The sequence below is a fragment of the Cygnus olor genome, chromosome 3, assembly GCF_009769625.2.
Source record: "Cygnus olor isolate bCygOlo1 chromosome 3, bCygOlo1.pri.v2, whole genome shotgun sequence".
NCBI classification, from domain to species: Eukaryota; Metazoa; Chordata; class Aves; order Anseriformes; family Anatidae; genus Cygnus; species Cygnus olor.
The window spans coordinates 35,422,345-35,444,869 of record NC_049171.1 but is presented as its reverse complement, the minus strand read 5'-3'; the positions used below and the strand labels follow the sequence as shown (position 1 = coordinate 35,444,869).

At 39.8% G+C, this 22,525-nt stretch overlaps 1 protein-coding gene across 2 annotated transcripts in view; it reads right to left on the bottom strand.

Annotated features, from left to right (window-relative positions):
- The window catches only part of BCKDHB (branched chain keto acid dehydrogenase E1 subunit beta), a 125,707-nt gene extending 104,789 nt beyond the window's left edge, over positions 1–20,918 (bottom strand). Inside the window, exons 1-3 of one of the 2 annotated variants that reach the window (XM_040554012.1) lie at positions 20,818–20,918; positions 18,148–18,225; positions 16,195–16,263 (exon numbers count right to left, since the gene is read on the bottom strand). In XM_040554012.1, the coding sequence (XP_040409946.1) occupies positions 16,195–16,263; positions 18,148–18,211 (133 nt within the window). In that variant the 5' untranslated portion in view covers positions 18,212–18,225; positions 20,818–20,918. The remainder of the gene's footprint in view (positions 1–16,194; positions 16,264–18,147; positions 18,226–20,817) is intronic. The other variant, XM_040554013.1, reaches the window with a different exon arrangement.
- Positions 20,919–22,525: the final 1,607 nt, after the last annotated feature.

The following is a 22,525-nucleotide window of genomic DNA, read 5'->3' as shown; positions in this document are numbered from 1 at the left end:
GTCATTTTAACTCTGACATATTTCTGTGCTACACCAGTTTCAGATTCCAAATATGCATCAATCTAATAGGTAAATATAAAATTGGTCAGTGCGTGAAATTAAAAACAAGGAGGGGGAGGGAGGCGAAACACCATTAAAATTTCTTCTATAAGATATATGTAAAGTATGTGCTACAAGTACCATACTCCCTCAGCAGACCAACAAGAGAACACAGTGATGCTATTAAATTTTCCTTTTAGAGCACTGGGAGATGGACAGCAGGTTTTCACAAGAGTGCATCGTGCATGAATATGCCAAGACTTCAAACTGGGTGGGAAAAAAAATTGAGCATGGAGCACATCAGTGGCTATAGAGTAAATTAAACAATAGCTTGCTAACCACTAAATAAATAACTAATAAAAGAAAGATTAATGAATTAATAGTTAGGAAAAATTATTACTCTGAAAACTCCTAGTCTCAATAGCTGCAAGTTAATAAACTGGAGAAAGGGAAGCTAACAGAAGGTTTCAGAAACGGATGACAGAAGCAGAACCACTACCCACAGCTGTATTTATGATACAGGAAGGCATGTTTAACAAATCTTTCATGTACATGTCTTTCATCTTCACACATCACCCAGCATATAGCACTGTCACTGCTCGTGCATTGTCCGTGTGCCCTACATGGTGTTTTGAGTTTCACACTTCAAGGGTTACTTTGTTTTGGTGTTTGACATATCAGGAATTAGTTTTTGGCTCTCCCTCCCTCTGCATTTCTCCCTCTCTCACCCCAACAGGAACATTACAAGGTAATTAAGGTAAGTTTAAAAAAAAAAAAAGCCATCCAATGATATTAGAACATTGGTAGTGTCAGTGAGGCTATGCAAGTCATCACATGTCCAAAGGGCTACCACAATTTCAGGACACTCCACAATTTTGTAAACAAGACAGAAGAAACTTTGAAGCACCTTAAAAATTGCCTTTTTTGAGGGAAAGCACTTTTTCTGAAATTAGTGATTTTGAACTTCCATGACTTTGACTCATTTCTTATAAATCTGTGTTTGAAACACAGATCCCTATGATCTACAATACTTTTAAGACACGTGCACACTGGGCTGCTTCTTGTTTATAAATTAATATCCAAGAAACTTCTAGCTTTCATTTCTTAGGACTTGGATGGACTTTCTTAGTATGGCCATTCCTACAGAAGACAGAATGTTACCACAACTAGCTCAGCAATTAAAATTTAATTCCAAATATTTCAAAAGCTATGCTATAATTTTATTAAAGTTATTTTTGCTGTCTGGATGCCAAACACCCATCAAATATTATCCCAATCAACTCTGAGTCAGAGCAGAGCACCCTGCAGATCTCAGAACATTTCACAAGTGGGAAGACCAACTAGCTCTCATATCCAAGATTTATGAGCAAGCTGATCTAAGTAATTTCCAGATGTGGGTCAGCTGTACTTCATTTCACAGCTCCTGGAAAAAAATAGTAATAAATAATCTCTGCAGGTATTGTCCTCAAAAGTTGTTCAGCCTGAAAATAGCACAGGAAGTCTGAATGGCAGTACCTTCATAGCACTGCCATTTATTGTTGCCAGGCATTATTTTACCAGTGTGCCTCAGTAACATGACTAGCCTGCCTATTTTTATTCTTCCTTTACTAGAACTACCAATTTGTCTGGCAATATCACTACATAAAAACTTCCCCGGCCCCAAAAGGTTCCCAGAGAAAAAGAGAATACTCTGAGAAATCCAGAAGTGGGGAAGATCCTCATAGAAGATGTAGCTTGTTTTTATTGTCTTCAATTATAGTAATTTTCCATAGACGTCAATCATTTCTTGGCTTTACTGCTGAGAAATTTAACAAAATTAAAAAAAAAAAAAAAAGTTCAAAAAGCATCAAAGAGGAATTGTGTCTTCCTTTAAAAGCTGACAAAAGGGGAAGGTTTCAGTCACATCAGGCCTTTCCTCCTCCTATGCAGAGTAAGGAATTCTGGCTTCCAGGGCTATTTCTGCAGGATCCGTAGATCAGGAAACTAATCCATAGGGTACAGAAGGAAAATAGTGCCATGAAAAAAAACTCTGTAATTAGAACATAATACGATTTTTGAAACTAGAGTGACTACACACTGTACAAGTTGTCCTCGATTCCTCCCCTGACAGGCATCGTGGCCTTTGCCTTGCTCCCCAGGCCATTCCCCCACATGCAACAGGCCTTGGCCACAGATATCAGCACCACCTGTAGTGGCCTTGGCAATCCAGGCCTCCATTTAACATCGACATTTTTATTTTTCAGGACCTGTAGAATCCAATGATCAGCCAACTTTCTTCAGCCTAAGTACTTTTTAGCCAGGAAAAAGGAACATGAAGCACCTATACAAATGCACATTTGCCCCCAGGCCTCACCACTGCGAGGAAGCTCTGCTTCACACACAGCCTCCAGAGCTGTCCCCAGACCCACATCCATCTGCAACAGCTGACAAACATCTCTTCCCCTCTTCCATATTCAGTCTAGCATGCCTTGAATTTGACATTTTATTTCCCTTCTTTCACTGATGCGTTTAATGGTGTTTTGTTTGTTTAATGTAAAACAACTCATATTTTACCAAGCTAGGAATGCATTAACATTACCAAGACATAATTATACTTCCCTCCTTCATAGAAGTCTATTGGCAGCTCAATGCATTTCACTTTTATTCACTCACATGGCATTTTGATCATATACAGGCAAACGGAAACTCCAAAATGTTGTGGGTTTTGCTGTTTTATTTTTGTTTTAATTCACTACATTTCATGGGAGCCTGAAAACCAGTATAACAGTAAGTAGCTGGGGAAGGGATGGTTAGGACATAGTTTGCATTTCAACTTCTTGTTCTTCCAGGGTATACTATTCCATTTTGTCACGATTCCTCTCTCTCAAACACCACGTTGGAAGACAAGTCATGGACACAGCACAGATAGGAGGATAAAACAGGCTGGCAATGCGTACAGTCACATGAGAAAGTAAACAGATTGCTGAGAATTGCCCAGGAAAAGTCAAATCATGCAAAGCTTACCTAACCTTATTATTTAAGAATGGATTTTTCAAAGTACACTGAAATAACCTCATGTGTTGGTTCTATAAATAATTTTATATCGCCCTGAAATTTAAATGGATTTGAACAATCTTGTAAAATTAGTTTTCAAGTAGTACTTTATAAGAACTTCAAAAATAATTGCTTAATATCAATTTTGGGTAGATGAATGAATTTAAAAGCATTTTAGATCTACCACACTAATATTCCTTTCTGTGATTCTGAATATAAAATACATCCCAATAAAATTGCTGAATATATTTTAAATTAAATTAGATATTAAATTAGAGGCAGTGTGCTGCAATCAATGGAGTACAATAAATCAAGTGAGAATCAGTGAAAGCAAATATGAAATATACCATGACAGTTATAACATGGGCAGTCTGAAGCACCTCGTTTAGGCTTTCAGAACTAAAGGTGTAACCCTGAAGTACTATAGCTTAAAGCAGTAAAGACAGAGTCAGGTAATTCTCAATGAATAAGATTCATTACTCAGTAATGTTTTCTATTTAAGATGTAAAACAATAATACTGACCCCTTCTTACAAGCAAAGCCTAAAAAACTCCTTTTCTTTTCATTAGATGGGAAAACAAGCATTAGATAGGGCTTCAGTAAGTATTGTTTTACATAAAAGCTAGCCTTTTAAGATTAAAGATATACACATTGTTAGGATAAAACAAATTTACTAATTTCCCTGAACACTAAAACTTTTATGGTATGGCTTTAGCCTCCTGTTTGTATATATGCAGTAAGAAAATCATTAATAAAAGTAATACAAAATATTTAAACACTGAAAATTTAAACCCTATGTATTTTTACCTATTTTTCAAATGTGAAAAGGACATCATTTTGATTGTCATTCTTATCAACCTTGGCAAACCATTCACTCAGCTGAAATCTAACTTAAACAAATAAGCCAGAGATACTGTGTCATTCCATATTTCATTTCTATATCTATGAAGAAACATTTCCTAAAATGTACCCTTCCCCTATTACTTGCGTCAGCCAAGCAGCTCAAAACAAATGAGCGCAGACTCAGCAAGCTGGCTTTTCACTACAGGTAGCAGTAATACCTCTGCATTATCTGAACTCACATGCGTCAGCCTCTGAAGACAGATGTTATGCCTTTGTCCACTTCAGTCAGCCTGCCCAGCTTTATCAGCATCCCGGCTTTCAGCCATCCGAACATGTTGATGCCCTTATCCATGCAGTTAGTTAAACAAGATGGCACACGGGGCTATGTGAAAAATGGATGCTTCTCCTCATGTCTCCATCCCAACAACTCAGAAAGATCAGATGCATGTTAAGAAACTGAATAAATACACAGTAGGTAAATCTGAAAAGATTAAACACTGAAGTAAAAACGCGGTAGCTGACTAAAAGCCATTTTTTTAAAAACAATTCCTTCATCCCCCTCTGAACTATTTTTATTTGAATAAAACAAGATTGGTCTGTGTGATTTTTGGAACAAAGAGTTAAGCACCTCACAAATGTTCAAATTACCACTGATCCTCTGCCTAAGGGGCAACAGCTTTAACTCGGTTTTACAGTCATTTTCTCCTCCAAGAGGGAAGTTTCATAGCAACCTAACAGAACACATGTTTACAGGCATATGTAGTCGATTATTATGCATTAATGTTTTGGCCTGCTTCTTCTTTATTTATTCCAAGCTGTCAGGAAAAAAGTATTTCAGCTTTCAGTATCTGCAATGAAACATGTTCCGGTCTTAATTTATCTCCAAAAATGAGTTGTTCAAACAGTACAAAATCTTCTATATACTAACACATCACTCAAGGCTTCAGCCCTCTGGAGCCTTTTGCTCTGTAAGAGCTTATGTTGGAAGATTTGGGTGGGTTGGGTAGCACTGCTGATTTACTTAAAGGCATTTGTCTATTAAGATACTTGTACATCACTTTTGTTTAAAGAAAAGCATCTTAAAATAAATAAATAAATCAGCAATCTATACAGGCACCATTTCATTTGTCCCTGTGATCTTAACAACTTCCATTAAAAATACCCATTAGAAGTCAAATAAAGGAATCCAACAAGCTAAATGTATTCTGTCTTTAAGTGCAACGATCGTGGGTGCACAAGGAAAAATAAAGGGCTGGAAAGACAAGGAAATCCCAGCAGACTAGCTCCTTGCTAATTATTCACTGGGGAGTTTGTGTAGAAAATTCAGGTAGAAAGAATTGACTTCAAATCAATTGTGCCTTTAGAAAACTGTTCCAATCCTGGAATATCTAGGACTCTTTGTAGACGTACATCTACTAAATCTATTCCTTAGCATAATTTAACACAATCTATCCAACCTTCAGATTTTCCTAATCCCACAACTCAGGTAGAAGAAAAATTAGTTTGAATTTTGACTAATTAGCAGCTAATTCCATGGCAGTTTTCCATCCCTTTCCTTAAGGAATCTAAGAAGTCATGTTTTGGCAATCAGACACAGCTAAGACAAAAAAAAAAAAAAAAAAAAAGACATTTCACAAAACTGTGAGTGACAGAAAAACGGGTCAGAAAGGAAATTTGCACACAGTAAAATACATTATCCGCTCCCTCCTCTGGCATTGCAAAATCTGCTATAGCATCTACTTTGCAATGACAGAGCCCAACTTCCTCCGTACAAAAGTTTTACTATTTACTACTGCCAAATGAGAAACAAGTCTTCATACACGGTTTCACTTTTACAGGAATTTCAGTTAAGCTTCACTTGGGAAAAAAAATAAAAAAAATCTCTTAGTTAAAAAAAAAAAAAAAAGTCTCTTTCTGAACCAGTAATGACCACAGTGCTGCCCAAAGAAAAGGACACCCATCTTCACAGATAACTATGAAGAACAAGAACTAAGGGATTCCTGTTCCAGGTCAATCCAGATTTGTTTTGCCCCACTGAATAACCAACACCTCTGAAGAGTAGTTCAAGTAAATTGGAAATTATAAACAGCTGAAGGGTAAGGTTTTCCTTTCAAGTCCTCTCTGATTACTATTTCCAAGGCATTCGTACATGTGAATAGACCTGCATATTGGAAGTAGCAGCTCTAGTTCCAATTGTTCTCAACATGACATTCTCTCGCTCAAGATGGTACATTTTTCTTCCAAGTGCTCCATACACCCAACCTGTATTTTCCTCTCCTCTCCCCAAGACTCCCTTACGAGAAAAGCATGTTTATTGTATTTTCTTTTAATCTTCAAAGAACCTAAACAATATCAGATTCGGGAGAACTACTGGAGCATAAAGAAAATATTACTACGGATGGGGAACAGCCTCCTCAGTCATCTTATCATAATCTTACACAACTAACTAAACTGAAAGTTTGGAATGAAAATAAACTTACTTTCTAGTAAAACTTCATAAATTCTTAAAGTTGTTCCTAGCATGAACATAACATTAACCACTAAGATAACTGTCGGGTTTACGGCTCTCTGGATGAGGGAAGACCCAGGAAAATTAATTTATTAACAGCTCTACCTACCTAACACACATAGGGTAAACTTGCTTTCCCTCTCCCCCAAATCAGACTTCCTGTCATTTGTGACAAACTAGCATCCCACCGACAGCTAAAGAATAAAGCAAAAATGACAAAATATATTATCTAATTATCAGCAGGCAAGTGGGAAAAGCAGAGGTCATGGAGGTTAACGCAAAGCTTTTGCACCAACTTCAAACGGCCAGTAAATTTGTATGCCACTTAATCCTTCCATAATAGAAAAGCAGCCAAGCAGTAGTACAGAAGGGGGGGGCAAGATCGGATTCTTTTCAGGTACACAGTGATAGGTGAAACAAAGATGCAAAAAGGGAAAATGATTATATATGTGGAAAAAAATCACTCTGATAGTAGCCAAATGCTGGAACAGGCTGCCCAGAGTGTGTAAGCTCCTTCCTCGGACATATCCAAATCGCACCTGGACAAGACCACCAGCAACCTAAACTGACTCTACTTTGATTATCTGTTTGGAGCAGATGACCTTCAAGGATTCTTCCTTCCAACCCTTATTATTATATGGTTCACTAATGGCCCCAAGCAGGGCTACATGCTGACTGCCCAAACTTCTTATGTCTGCACCTGTCCTGCTGATGGAAGCACTTCATGACGCTGATAAAATAGCACTGATTCAGCTCCACACTGTTCGAAAAATGTTTTATCAGCAGCTCACATCAAGGCAGCAGATTTACTCATCAGAATTGATTTTTGTTGATGACTGTGCAGGTAGCCCACTCCTGATCCCACTTTCTGCTCATCTGGCTCATACACCAAGTTATACCAGCCTAAAGAAAAAAGCACTGTGCCTAACCACACCACGGCATTTGTGTGCTCCTCCAGCAGTAACAATCCTTGCTCACCCACCAAAAACTTTTGCTGTGAGAAGCACGCTTGCAGAAAAGCATAACTGACTAGAGAGACTTGCAAACCTATATCAGATGACAGAATACTCACTTGGAAAAACAAGCTCTAAAATCAACATCTACCAAACATTTATATATAGGTATAACCACGGGATAGTATATCAGCTTTATTTAAGAGGCTTTGATAAGTCCCATGTATTTTCAGAGGACCTGCAACATTACCTGACAAGTTATCCAACAGGAAAAGGCTAAGAATTAAAACTGATGAAAACTCTGCTATAACAAGCTGGGTAAGCTATCTAGATGACAAACCAAGGAAGAAGCAAAATTGTGATATATACAAGGCAGCCTCTCCCACACTCATTAGTATCAATACCGTAGAAATGTTTTATGAAAGTTTGAAAGCATGCTGCCTCTACCCTAAGTTGTGATGCAACTATTCTCAACCCAACAGCAGAGATTTAATGCTGATAAATAGTAATCAGAAGTACTGAATGACCAGTAATCTGCAGTAATGAAAAACTGGCATCTCACAGGTAATGCAAAGCATGTGCATGAGAAAAATCAATAAACTGATCTATACCTGGTGCTTCCATATGAGAGTGAAAAATCCTTGCCAGACAAGGATTCGATGTTTCTACAAATTAACAGAAAGATTTTTCTAGATTTTCTATAATGAATTGGCAGTGTGTTATGTCAGTCTAGTCACTAGACGATGATATTGAATCAAGTTAAATTAAGTTTAACCTGCTCCTCAAAGTGCTTCTGTCACAAAGCTGTTTAGACATTTGACTGGACTCACAGGCAGTGGTCGTGAGCAATTTGACCCTTCCAGGCTTCTAACAAATTACATCCAAGAAAACTCAAAAGTGTTGCACCCCCTGTAATAAAGACTGCAGCACCTTCTTAAACTGAAGTGGTGATAATTACCACACTCTCATCACCAACCACAGAGGCAGAAAAAACAGTAAATTAGTCCCACGTGATGCATACAAATGAAACAGAAGTCGGACTGATCACAGGACCAACCAAGAAAACTGAGAATCACGTAAATTCACTTTAGGAATAATAAAGGCATCAAGACTGACATCTGAGACATGGCCAAAAAAATTATGCAGGAAGAGCTGGTATCGATACAGACTGCAAATACTAGTTACGTCCATAAAATCCATCTTGCATTGTTAACGAGTAGAGTTTCATCCTCCTTGACACGGTATTGCTCCAATATCATTTTTAAATGTTTCAGTGCAAGTATTCTATGAAGTGGAAAATTCCATCCTGATGGAGTTCAGCAGCAGCGCATACTTTTTGCCCAGAAATGTATCTTGAAATATCTTAAAAATGTGTTAGAACAGCTTTCTTAGAACTTGATACTAAGCCCAGAGCTCATATTAAAAACTATATCCTTATCTCTCCCTCAGATTTACAACATATAAAGCGAATCACAATAAAAATTAGCGAGTCTCTGACAAAACATTCATTGTTTTCACAACCTGCACACTATCAGAACAATTAGAAAAATTAAAAGCAAAGCTAAAACCAAAATATTTAGCTGACATTTATTTCTTTATACCAATATTCCATCAATACACAGTGTAAAAGGACATACTACACCATATCAAATTCTCAAATAACTTTTCTTTTCCTAGCTGTAAATCTTAAGAAAAGAATTGGCTATTTAAGATGAAAATGAACAAAATGTACTATTGTGTAATGAGTCTGGAACACATTCTCCAGATGTTACTGTTCAAAGACATTTATATAAATCAGCACAAAACCCCAATCTTGCCAAACTGCTCTGGAAGAACCAGGAGGAGAAAAAAAAAAAATCTGCAGAATTATCTGCTTAAATCTATCTACAATGATACAAGGATAACCAAACTCCAGATTTCTTAGATTTTACTCACTCTCTATATACCAACCAGTCATTTTTAACTCAATAAAATTTTCCACCCTCAGCTTAAGTCTGACACATCAAAAATACCCAACCACATTCAACCACATGCAATATGTCAGTAAAGACAAGAACTAACATAAAAGAGGTAGCAGGGTGCTTCTTCAATAACCTTGCAGTCTGCTTCTGAGGAAGAAAAAAATTTAATATCCATCTCTTTATACAATAACCCCCAATCACATTTCTCATGCTACTTTAGGTTGAGTTTTTCTTTTCACTGTAACAGCTTATTGCTATGTTCTTACAGGATGCAGAAGACCCCGTGATTATTGATTAAAAGAAACTCATGGAAAAACCCCAGAGCATCTCTCCACCAGCTGCAACAATACCCAACCAGTAGCAGCTTGTGGGAGGCATTAATGCACTGCATTACTTGCCTCAACCAGCCTATTCCTGCTGTTTTCAGCTACTTCCTGACCTTGCAGTGCAACGCCTGGCACCATGAGCACAGACCCAGAACCTCCCCTGACAGATCTCCACTCCCTGGGCAGCAACATGCTGTGATGTCTCCACGATAACCAACTGCCTGAAATGACTAACAAAAAATCAGTCACACCATACAAACATTGTAAGGTATTTTATGGATTTTGGAGGCAAACTATTAGAATTTTTAAAAAATAAATTTATATCTACCTCTATTTGCTCAGCTTCAGTAGCATGAAATAGTGGAAGAACCTTCTAAAAGCTGTCAGGACATTAAACAATTTCTAAAGCATATCCTATCCTTAGCCAAGAAACTTCAGCAAATACCGTAACAACCTGGGGTCAGCTTTATCTTCTCAACCAGATTTTCCCAATAGGCATTTCATTTAAACACAGAGCTTGCCTTCAGTGTTGTTTTTGGGGTTTTTTTTGCATCTCATAAGCTCATAAAAATATTTTGTGTCTAAGTAAACACTTTTCTTCAAAGAATGACTACCACAATTTTAGAAATGCTGGCATGTCTTGGGCATGGTGAGGTGAGGTATGGCCATCTCCTGGGCCAGATAAACAAAACATCCTGAATTATTTTGCTGGACTATAAACAAACCATTCATTTACCGAGAATGAAGTGTTCCCTGAAAACTCACACAGGAGCTTACACCCTAGACACAAGATCTGCAAAATAACATCCAGGGATTACAGTGGGTCAGACATTGGAAACAAACATCAGTGCTGCAGGACAAGCTAGCATTATCATGAGACGTATCAACAGAAAGCTGTAAGCAATCCTGTTTTTTCTCAGTAAGACCCAAGCAGAGTAATGTATTCAGTTTTGGATGGTCCCTATCCTTCAGTTGCAGCAACCAGAATCCAGAGAAGATCTATCAACAAAAAAAAGCTTTGAACTAGAAGAATAATCCTGCACTGGGACAGCGTGTGTAGGGAAGCCACAGAATCTCCATCACTGAAGGCTAAGACCAGCCTTGGCACTTATCTGTCCCAAAGCATACCCTGTCCTTTAGAGATCCAATTCTGTAAGGCAGGCAGAGAGTAGAGGAAAATAAATATGGAAGTGATAAATAAAATCATTTTTCAAGCATCCAGCCGATTACGAATGATGTGGCTAGGTCATCCTCACATAAGGATGTTATTTTGTTTCTATAACTGTGGTTTCATATGCAGTTAAGTCACTTGTTGATTGATGTGTTTGAAATTTTCCACAGGGAAAATCTTTGATTCGACTCCCCCTGCGCCCACGGGATTCAATACAAGTACTATTTCTTTTCTTGATTTTATTTTTCTTCTGCAATTTTCCAATTTGAAAGAAAATACCCTGGACAAATTAAAAAGACACAAATCACTGTTTACAATCTTCTTCCTATTCACTTCACACTATTTTATTTTTTAAGCCTGGTTTGGATGAAAAAATTCTACAAACTTTATTTGCACTTATAGATGCATCAGTATAATAAAACATAAAAGGATTATTTATAAAACAAGTCTATATGCTCGAATAGGTCAATGAAATAATTACATTTCAACACTATACTTCCTCTGGTTACATGAACTTTCCAAAATCTTCATTTTGGGCCACATTAGGCTAAGTGGACCTTTCTTTGGAGTTTCCATTTAGACTGCTCTGGCATTCTTATGAGTAGCATGTCTTGCCAATCTCTATTTCTGCTATTCTTGCTTATCAGTCTTTACTTCTGTCCACTTTCTCCATTTTTTCCTTTCAGTTCTTCACCTCTGATCTGTTCTGTATTTTTGTAATGTGGAATGAACAAGGGAAAGAGTTAATATACCGATCTTTACATGCTGCAATTCTATTTCACACTTCAAACAGAGCAACCAGACACGATGTATTTACAGTCCAAGAATCATTACTTCAAATCCATCTGCAGACTCAAAGACAAATGTACAGCTATTTCATTCAGATAACATTTTATTCAAAAGAACAAATGTACATCCCTTTAAAGAAAACAATTTTAGAAGTTTGCACACATTACCGAGGCTACAAAAATACAGTAGGCAAGGGAACCAGCTATGAATCATATAGTTTACATCTTTCCTCTAGAGACAGGAAACACCTCCAGACAGCAGGAGTATGGAGCAGCAGACATTTGTTACTTTTTCAATAAAGCTATTCTGCAGGTTAGAGTGTGCAACCTCTGCAAAATGCTGACAATCAAAAACCTGGCAGGAGGTGATGGGGAAGGAAGGAAGAAATCAGCGTATGCCATCCAGTGTGAAAGAACTAAGGTAAGGGCCAAAGAAAAACTGTACAAGACTATTTCTTTTCCCTTTTCCAAAATGAACTTTCCACATTAAAAAATAAATAAATCAATCAATCAGATGTCTACTTGTTTTCAGGAAAGAGGATTACACAGCAACTGACTTCTAAGCATTCAGTTCATGTAAAACATACTGAAATCCATAGAAGAATGATGAGTTGCAAACGATGCCAGAGATCTGTAATCAGCCTATTTCAGATGTTGGCATAAGATGTACAGGAAGAAACACAGTATCCTAGGTTACAGCTATTGCAGAGAAGAAACTTCTGCATGCTGACTTGTTTGCACATGATTCCTCAATTAAACCATTTCAAACAAAATTCCTCGTAACATGTCAAAAATTCATCGGATCAAAAACTAGGATTTACTTCCCTACAAAGTCAATGAGCTGCACTTCTTCTGCTTGTTGGCACAGGCCTCTAGCCGTGTTTGTATTAACGCTATACTCAGAGCTTAAATGGCTTTTCTGGAAAAAAAAAAAAAAAAGAGTTTTAGATGTGATGATAATTTATTCTAAAAGCAATTTTTTCCTCTTCTTTACCTGTCCAGAGAGACTTGAGTAACAGTCTGGATAGGAAGCACCACCTGTATAGTACTACAACTGAGTATTAATACACTAAATTCTCCCTACTGTAATATTAGATGATAATTAGACATTCATGTCTATAATATGCTTTAAAAGGAACTATTAATTTGTATCAAAGTCTAAGTATTTATAGGCATAGACTGCCACCTAGTGATTTGGATTATCTACAAAAATGCAAAAAACACTCTGAAAAAGAAAAGAGCATTTAATTCCATCGTATTTTATATCATCATAAAGAGACAACCTCATATTATGCCACTTCCATCTCCTATTATTATGTTGATGGTACATGCACGAGGTAGGTGGTGAAAGAAAAGCCAGTAAGTATGTAAACTGCATTGTACAGGCAAGATCCATGAGGTTGCTTGTTCATCAATTGTCTGGAATTCCTCCTTACTTTACTCAGACTAGCTTCTGCATAAAACAAGCACTGCATCCGGAACTTATTTCATCTCCAAGACAAAGCTGACAGACAGCCACACTCCTGCTGAAGTTTTGGATTCCTTCAATTTTTGTGCTTTCAGTCTTTCCTGGCTCTCCTAAGCATAGTAACTAGATTTTCAGTATGTCCTGTAGTTCATCTTTGCCATTTCCTCTCCAGCCACTGCCTGTTTTCCAGAGGATTTCATTATTAGAGAAGAAGCCAAAAGTTCTTGTGTCATCTTACCTGCCTTACAAAAAGTTGAATTATCATTACGCGGACAATTCTTAAGATCACCTCTTATCTTCAGACTTCTCTCTCTATCCAAATTTGTAGTTCAGATACTGCCACCATGTACTTATGGGTACCTCATCAGAAGAATTATAAAGAACTCATTTATTTCTCCTGTCATGCCTTCTCCACTACCTTCTGTCTCAATCACTATCGACATCTTCAGTTCAATTCTCAGCAAGACCTAAATCTTAGAATCTGCAAGACAGAAAGGGATCTTAACATCTTTATATAATGTGTAAGAGAAACTTCTTTTTTTTAAGATAGGAACACATCAAAAAGCTTTTATAATTTCTCTCTTTTAGCAAAGACGCTTTTCCTGTAGCAATACAATCTTCGCAACAGTCTGAATGAATTTGAAGAGGCAGCTTCTCAACTTGTCAATTTGATTTCACCAACACTTTATATACCCACCCATTTTATTATACAGTCACATAGAACATAAGCTTAGTTCTTCCACATCTAATCTATCATCTTTTTCACTATGAAGAGATCAGCACGTTTTCTGATCGAACATCAATATTAGCTTTCATTGGCCCTTTCTGAATGCTGATATAAGTACTTCTACAATTTCTCATGTTGTCTCCCATGCTTTAAAGGAGTTCCATTCAAAAATCCCCAAAGTATCAAATATCTTTCACAAAAATTTCACTAAAAATCCTCGCTTCACACCCACAGAACAAATTTGATTCTACCTAGGCTGCTGATGTGCTGAGACTATTGTAATACCCTTTATAAAGGGTTTTCTGCATTCCCTCAGCAGCACCCACCTCAACAGCACCCCTGCACTCTGGGGCAGGGGCTGTCAGTCTGTGAACAGCACTGGCAAACCTGAACACATGGTGTTAAAACACTGCTATGGGAATGAAGTAATGCCTTTCCTTCATTCCAATATTACAAGACATTCTTACATAAAAGAAAACCAAAAAATCACCCTCAAAGCAACACCCCAGTAATAAAAAGTTTATTCCTTTGTGACTTTAAAGTGGGGATGTTCACTAAAAAACTAGAATGTTGCTTATGAAGCCATCTGCTCCTGTTACTTACTTCCCAAACAAAGTTTTCTGTTGCTTGTTTTTACAGAAACCAACTGCTGTCTCAGGAACTCCATTTTCACATGAAGTCTGGTCAGCAGAGTAAACATATCCCACCAGAGTTACAGAACTAACTTAACCCCAACATGAAACTCTAAAGATCTTTAGTAATAAAAGTATGATTGAAACTATATGAACATTTTAATATACAAGCATAGAGTGAGAAAACATCGACATAGTAATTGAAGCAGAGAAACAAAAAGACAAAATAGGGCTATGTTTCTAAAATTTCTCAAAAGCATAGTATTCCTCCTCTCCCTTTTTCAGCCTGCTGCTTTCTTGTGATCTCCAAGATAGCAGTAATTCATCTTCAGCAGATGAAAAAACTAAAATAGATGTAATCACTTGCTGCAAGTCATTTTTGTGCCTCAAAGAAGCTATACTGCCAAACCTTAACATTTTTATAACATCCTTCAAACTGTTTGAAGGCCCAGGGGAAGACAATTCCCATATAAAAAGCCAGCAGGTTACTGTAGCCACAACCAGTTTCCAAGACCTGTAAATCACTATGCGTCACCTCACATGCCTTACGTGGAACACTGGTTCTTTTTTGGGGCAGTAACAGTTCTTCTTGTAGGGAAATGAGTACTTAGAAACCACACAAAAGGGAAGAACAGTACTTTGAAAATTCCTCCAGATTGTGGACTAGGTGGCTAACTCTATCCAAAAAGAACTGTGCACACAACACTTACTTTTTTTCAGACCATATACTGTAACAGAGGCATACCTTTTTTTTCCCCCCACATCTATCTTATGAACCACTGATGCTCTTCTGTAGGAGGGTGTCCCCCAGAAACAGCAGAAATAAAGTTTCTTCCAAAATGAACACAATATAAGGATTAATTTACATCACAGATCATGCAAGCAATTATTGAAAACTCCTGCAGGTTTTTAAAATGCAGTTGGACTAGATGATCTCTGAAGGTCCTTTCCAACTGAACTACTCTATTCTAAGAAGTTTCTTAATTAAAACTTCTTTAGAAAATAACCTTTTTTTTAAAAAATATAAAGTTTTTGCAAGTAACTACTCTTTTTCTTCCACTGAACTCACCTCAACTGTTTGTGGTCTGAGATAATTAAGTATCATTTAATTTTCATATACTTTTGCAAATCTGTTTTTGCCTACCTAGTGGACAGACAAAGGTTACTTCTAAGATTACTTTGAGGCAAAGGCTGTAATATTTCTCTGAATGCCTTCTCACAGGTTCCCAAATATGTAAACCAATCGCATTCTAGATGAAGAACAAGCATAGAACACGTTTCTATACTGTGTTGTATTTCTGCATTTCCAAGGCATATTAGACAACGCTATATTTAACAAAGTGTCTAAATCAATTTTAAGGTAATCCCTTCCTGGTTCTTGACTGATAGGACTGAAAAGCACCACCGTGTATTGCTGTTAAGAGGCTTTAATTTGATGACAGTAATTAAGCGGAGCCAAAATGATGAATATTTAAAAATGTGAAGTTATACTGATGAAGTTATTTGAAGAAATTGAAAACAAATTAATTTACATCAGGAAGTTCAGTAACTTTGAAAGCTTACATAAATGATAACACAAATGATAACACATTCTAAACTTATATTTTCAAAGGCAAATAGACACAAAAGTTCACTGACAAGAATTTTCTCCCACATATTCATCTTTTATCCCATAAACCATACAGGGCAGAAAAGAACAGAGATGTTAATATGAAAATAATGTCAGATTTAAATGCTAGCTTACCATACTTGTCTCGCAAGCCAACCGTACACCTGAAGACTCCACCGAAGGCCACATCTTCACCAAATATTACTGAAAAATAAGAACAGTAGAGGAAGGTTAACGTGACTCCAATGCATCTTATTTTTAATGAACATGTTTCAGAGGTTTTTATGTGAAATACCTAACACTCCATTTTACTTCAAGATTTTATGTTGACGTCTCAGTTCTTCTCATGTACAGCCTAACCGTAACAAAAAGAGAACAAAGGCTAATGAGGAATTTGTAAAGCAACACAGCTATGTCTCAAAACAGAATTAACATGATTGATTCAACAAGGGTTTCATTTAAACCATCTATTTTTCTGAAATATTCTATAATATCACATCATCTAAATTAATACAAGCAATTCCAAGAAGCATTCAACCACGAAAAAGTGTCCAAAGTTACGTGATCTGCTTCAACTGGCAAACACACACATTCTTCATCCACAGATTTCAGTAAATACTGTGTTTTGAAAAAGTTAAATTGAAGTGTTCTTCAAAATACAAATCAAGCCAGCTGGTACTGAAAAAAAAAAAAATGCCATTTCACGTGGCTATCAGCATACTTCCATGGACTTACTCATTCTCTTCATCCACTGAAATACTTTTCTGGACAGATTACACGAGCACGAGGATTTCCACTACTTAGACAACAGTTGCTCAATTCCCATACAACTAAAACCATATGAAGGACATGCTTTCTACTGCAAGAAGCACTGATTAATTTAGTAAGTAGGATAATACTTTACAGTTCATAGATCTGGACTGCAGAATTCCAGTATGGTCTGGCAAAAGGACTTTACACAGATCCAACCCCGCAACGCTGAGTAGCAAGGCTGGGGCCTTAAAGCAGCTAAAAGGCTGAAGGTTAGGTTCCTGCTGGAGTAACATTCTACTCACTTTTACATAGTTGATACTACAGAAATGGCACTAAAATCTGTTCCTGGCACCAATTTACCTACAGTTGTCTAAGTCCAATTTAATAAAGCTGACGTATATAATACAGCTCTAGACTGAGAAGGAATGTATACAGGCACAGACTGGATACAAAAGATGGAATTTGTCCTGACAGATAAGACAACTAATCAGACTTCAAAGCGAACAGCGGTTTAAGTAGTGCCAAAAAGTGTTACTAATGCACTGGAGGAAAAAACAAACTGACACAACAAGATCATACAGCTTTTGCGGCTGCGTTTGTGGCACTAAAAATCTCTTTTAAATATCTGGCCATCATCACACCTTTGTTGATGACAACAGAAGCAACAGACCTCCTGTTATCTGTAAGAATTAAGAGTAAATAGTTTTGCATAAAAAATAAAAAGACGAGAGGTTTAGAATAACCCTTTTTAATCAGACCACGATGAGCTACCTTCTTTAAAATTATAGGTTACCCAGACTGTCAAAGACTGGAAAATATTACATCACTTATGTGCAATGACGAACTGAAATCAGTAAAGCTAGAAAGGAATTTTGGAGGGCAAGAAAGGAGAGAAGGGAGAATGGACAGAGCAAGAATATGTGGTCTTTCAAAAGCACCACTTTTTGAGCATGGACAGTAGAAGGAACTAAAAAATGAAGACTTACATAAGAAAAACCTCCTTTACTTACTGCTGCAGCTAAAGCTGCCCTTAAACACCAGAAGTGTGTTAGGAAACATAGCTTTCTGTCCCAGCTTTCAACCAAAATACAACCAGCTGATAGAGAAGACACAACTACATCTTAGATCACATAATCCATTAATAATCCGTTAATATTTTATTTATGTATTTTCAACCCTAACAACACATTTTGAAGTTTTGTTTGAGATCAAAGTGTAGAAATAACTTATTAAAAAGCTCTAAAGGCTAGGAGGAATGTATTTAATTGTGTGCACAAACAGGCAAAACAAAATGCAATCTATACAAAGCAAAACACACTAACGAGTACAGCATACCTGCAGTCGGATCTTTGGCTAAAGCGTTATCCAAGGCACTTGTTATGGACTGGAAGAGGTTCATCTTCTGAGTTTGCCCTGTGTGAAAGGAATTATTTAGATATGTAATTGGTTCAAAGCACAAAATGTGTTAGAAGACACTGGTACAAAACTTTAATAAAAATTTAGGCAAGAGTCATAAACAAGATCCCTGTCAGGAGAACCTCAAAGGCTCATTGGCTGAGTAAACTTAAATTATGGGACAGATGGGATTGAGCACTGCATACTTTGCAATCCCAAGGACTAAAATTCTACTCAGCCTGTTTTCAAACACCATGTTCATAGCTGCAGATGCAGCTTTGCAATGCTTATTCAAACACAGAATCATTAAGGTTGGAAGAGACCTTCAAGATCATCTGGTCCAACCGTCCCCCTACCACCAATGTCACCCACTAAACCATGTCCCTAAGCACCACGTCCAACCTTTCCTTGAACACCCCCAGGGACGGTGACTCCACCACCTCCCTGGGCAACCCGTCCCAATGCCTGACTGCTCTTTCTGAGAAGAAATGTCTCCTCATTTCCAATCTAAACCTCCCCTGGCACAACTTGAGGCCATTCCCTCTAGTCCTATCACTAGTAATCTGCGAGAAGAGGCTGATCCCCAGCTCCCCACAGCTTCCTTTCAGACAGTTGTAGAGAGCAATAAATTCTCCCCTGAGCCTCCTCTCCTCCAGACTAAGCACTACAAAGAAATATTAATACAATGATTTTTCAAAGGGAAAAAAAATAGTAAGGCATTATTGTTTTGAGGATAGGCATACTTTCTCCTGAGGTTCACCAGATCTCATCGAACTTTCTTTATCACTCTTAGATGTATTTGTTTTTAAGCTCCAGCCTTTACTGTTTACAGATACCTACTATTATCGTAAGTTTTCTACACCTCCTGCCTCTCTCTGGCCTGCACATAGGAAGTGTCAGATCAAACTCCAAGTAAGGAGGAAAACTGGATGCTGAACAGCTATACTTAAAAAGGGTAAAAGGAAAGCACTTGTCCACTGTATTGAGATCTACTGCACGTCCCCTTCTTCACTGCAATGCTGCAAGGAAAGAAACGGCCTTAAAACAAAGATGGAACAAAGCGATAGCCCAGTCCCTGCTACTGTGACCAACTCAGATTCTCCAATAAAACAAAATGATGCCTTATCAGAAACTGAGTGAAGAAGGAAATCCCTGGCTGATGTTTGGTAGCATTTTTACTCAAAAAACCTCTGTCTAGCTCACAATTACGAGCCACAGCCCAGGAGAGGATTGCCTACCAGCACACACAGCATGCCAAACAGAAAAAAAAAAAAAGGTGGTGGTGGTGTTAAGGTGAGGAAAGAGTAAAAACCCCAAAGAAATGTAAAACCAGGAGTAAGAAATCACAAAGAAGAACAAACTACAGTCTGTTTCCAGTAGGTACAGTATCTCTCAGCCATCACTCAGTTTCCCCTGCTCTTAAATTGTTAAGTAACATTCGGGTTTTTTGTTTATTTAAGAGCTGGGTCATGGCACAGCAGAGCTAGGGAGCTGCTTTCCCATGTTTGATAGCTTCACTTGTTACACATGGCCCTTTAAGAGGAGGAAACTGTAAAAATTATTATGGGAACCACTCAAATCATGAGGTAGCTACAAATGATCAACATTTACAAATTCAGCAGAGGGAGAGTTGTGAACAGCAATTGTTCATCTCTTTTCCCCATCATCCACACAAGCGCTGAGGTTATCCTTTTACCAAGGCACAATCATTCCAGCATTTGAAGCAAGTAAATGCCTATTACTCCAACCACTGTCAGAACCTGCTGGCACTGACTGCTGTGACCTGCTGTTCTTGTTTACAATAAAGGCTTTTGTTTCAGCCCGTGTGGGGAAGGAGACAGTAATTGTGCCTTGCAGGTGTGAACGGTGGATCTGGAGACGCATTAATGTCCAGACAAGTATTGGCGTTTCTTTATTTCACTTTCAGTGTTTATCACAGGATTTCTCAAAGCATGTTTTCAGGCACAGGGAACTAGTTTTCCTCTCTGCAAATGGCACCAGCACCAGGCCTGCCCACAAGGGCTTCTCCACTGGGACCTCAGCAGAAGCTGGCAGCGTGCTGGCATTGCTGTGACATCTGGCATGCCTGTGCCTAACGAGGAACGGCTGAGAGCTTTCTTGGAATTAATTGCTGAGTGGTGACACCGAGGTACCACAGAATATCCCGAGTTGGAAGGGACCCACAAGGATCAGTGAGTCCAACTCCTGGCTCCACACAGGATCACCCAAAAATCAGACCACACCACTGAGGGCGTTGTGGAAGCGCTTCTTGAACTCCAGCAGGCTCGGTGCTGTGCCCACTACCCCGGGGAGCCTGTCCCAGTGCCCGACCACCCTCTGGGTGCAGAACCTTTTCCTAACACCCAGCCTGACCCTCCGCTGTCCCAGCTCCATGCCGTTCCCTCGGGTCCTGTCGCTGTCCCCAGAGAGCAGAGCTCAGCGCCTGCCCCTCCGCTCCCCTCACGAGGGAGCCGCAGGCCGCCATGAGGCCTCCCCTCAGCCTCCTCCTCCCGGGGCCGACCCAGCCCCGCGCCCCAGCCGCGGCGGCGGGGCGGGCCGTGCTGCGGAGCCCTGCCCGCGGGGAGGACCCGGGCCCGGCCCCGCTCTCACCGTAGGCGCTGGGCGCCGGGTCCGGCTGGAAGGCGAAGTGCGCGGCGGGCCGGCGGGGCGCGGCCGGCAGCGGGAGGCTCCAGGGCGGGCCTCGAACCCGCGGCCGCCCCGCCGCCGCCGCCCCGGCCCCGCGCAGCGCCCGCGCCAGCCCCGCCGCCGCCATCGCCGCCGCTGCCGGGGGCCGCCGCCGGCGCCGCGCGTTCTAAAGAGGCGGGGTCCCCGGCGGGCGTCCCGATTGGCCAGAAGCGGCGGGGGGCGGGCCAATCAGAGCCCGCTCTGCGGTGGGTGGGGAGGGGGGAGTGACTGGCTTCTGCACCTGCGCAGGAGGCCAGCCGGGAGGGGGCGGGGCCGTGCGGGAGTGGCGGGGCTGGGGGCGGTAACGGTCGGGCGCGGCCGTTGGGCGGGGCGGTCTCAGCGCCGGGGAGCCCCTCGCGGGTGGCGGAAAGGGATCCGGGCAGAGGCCGGTGGGTGGCCCGTGAGGAGAAGGGGAACGAACGGGGAGAGCTGAGCATACAGCCGCTGGCCGTGGGGTAGCTGCATGCCCAGCCACTCCCTCTGCCAGTACTAATTGGGGTTAATTCTTCATCGTGTCCCAGAGCTGCCTTTTCCAGAGTCCCTTGGGTCATAACCGTCGTTATATATACACACATTCCAATATATACATATATACATATATATAAATTTCAAGTGCTAAATATATATATATAATTAATATACATATAGAAACACAGAATCATTACGGTTGGAAAAGACCTCCAAGGTCATCTGGTCCAACCACCCCCTACCACCAATGTCACCCACTAACCCATGTCCCTAAGCACCACGTCCAACCTTTCCTTGAACACCCCCAGGGACGGTGACTCCACCACCTCCCTGGGCAACCCGTCCCAATGCCTGACTGCGCTTTCTGAGGAGAAATGTCTCCTCGTTTCCAGCTTGAACCTCCCCTGGCACAACTTGAGGCCATTCCCTCTAGTCCTATCACTAGTTACCTGTGAGAAGAGGCTGACCCCCAGCTCCCCACACCTTCCTTTCAGGCAGTTGTAGAGAGCAATAAGGTCTCCCCTGAGCCTCCTCTTCTCCAGACCAAACAACCCCAGTTCCCTCAGACGCTCCTCACAGGACTTGTGTTCCAGGCCCTTCACCAGCTTCGTAGCCCTTCTCTGGACACATTCTAGCACCTCAATGTCCTTGTAGGGCCAAAGCTGAACACGGTACTCAAGACAATTTATTTAGTAATTGAAGTTAATTTATCTTTGGTCTTTCCTACACATACATTTTTCTTGCCGGGTATTGTAAAGCATTCTTCCTGATTTTTCCTTACCAAAGCGACCACCCCTCATTCCCACTCAGGGTGAGGTTTACCACCTGCTATGACATGTTTCACTCGGCTTTAGATAGTGGCTTTTTCCAGCTCGCTTCCAACCCATTGCCAACTGTTCCTGTTAATGACCTCTGGACCATTTGTGAAGACCTTTGTTGCACTAGGCACTGTGTGAAAAAATATTTCTGTTTATCCTGAATTTCTTAATTGCTGGGGTTTATGCAAGATGAAAGGCTAAATCTTACTCCTAATTGAGGAGCCCAGTGGTTTGCTCTTTAACATGCCCTTTATCCTTGGAGACGGTTGACAAAGCTCTTGAGATCATGGGGTCAAACAAGTTCTAACATATCCCAGTATATCCCATGGAGGCATAATACTGATGAA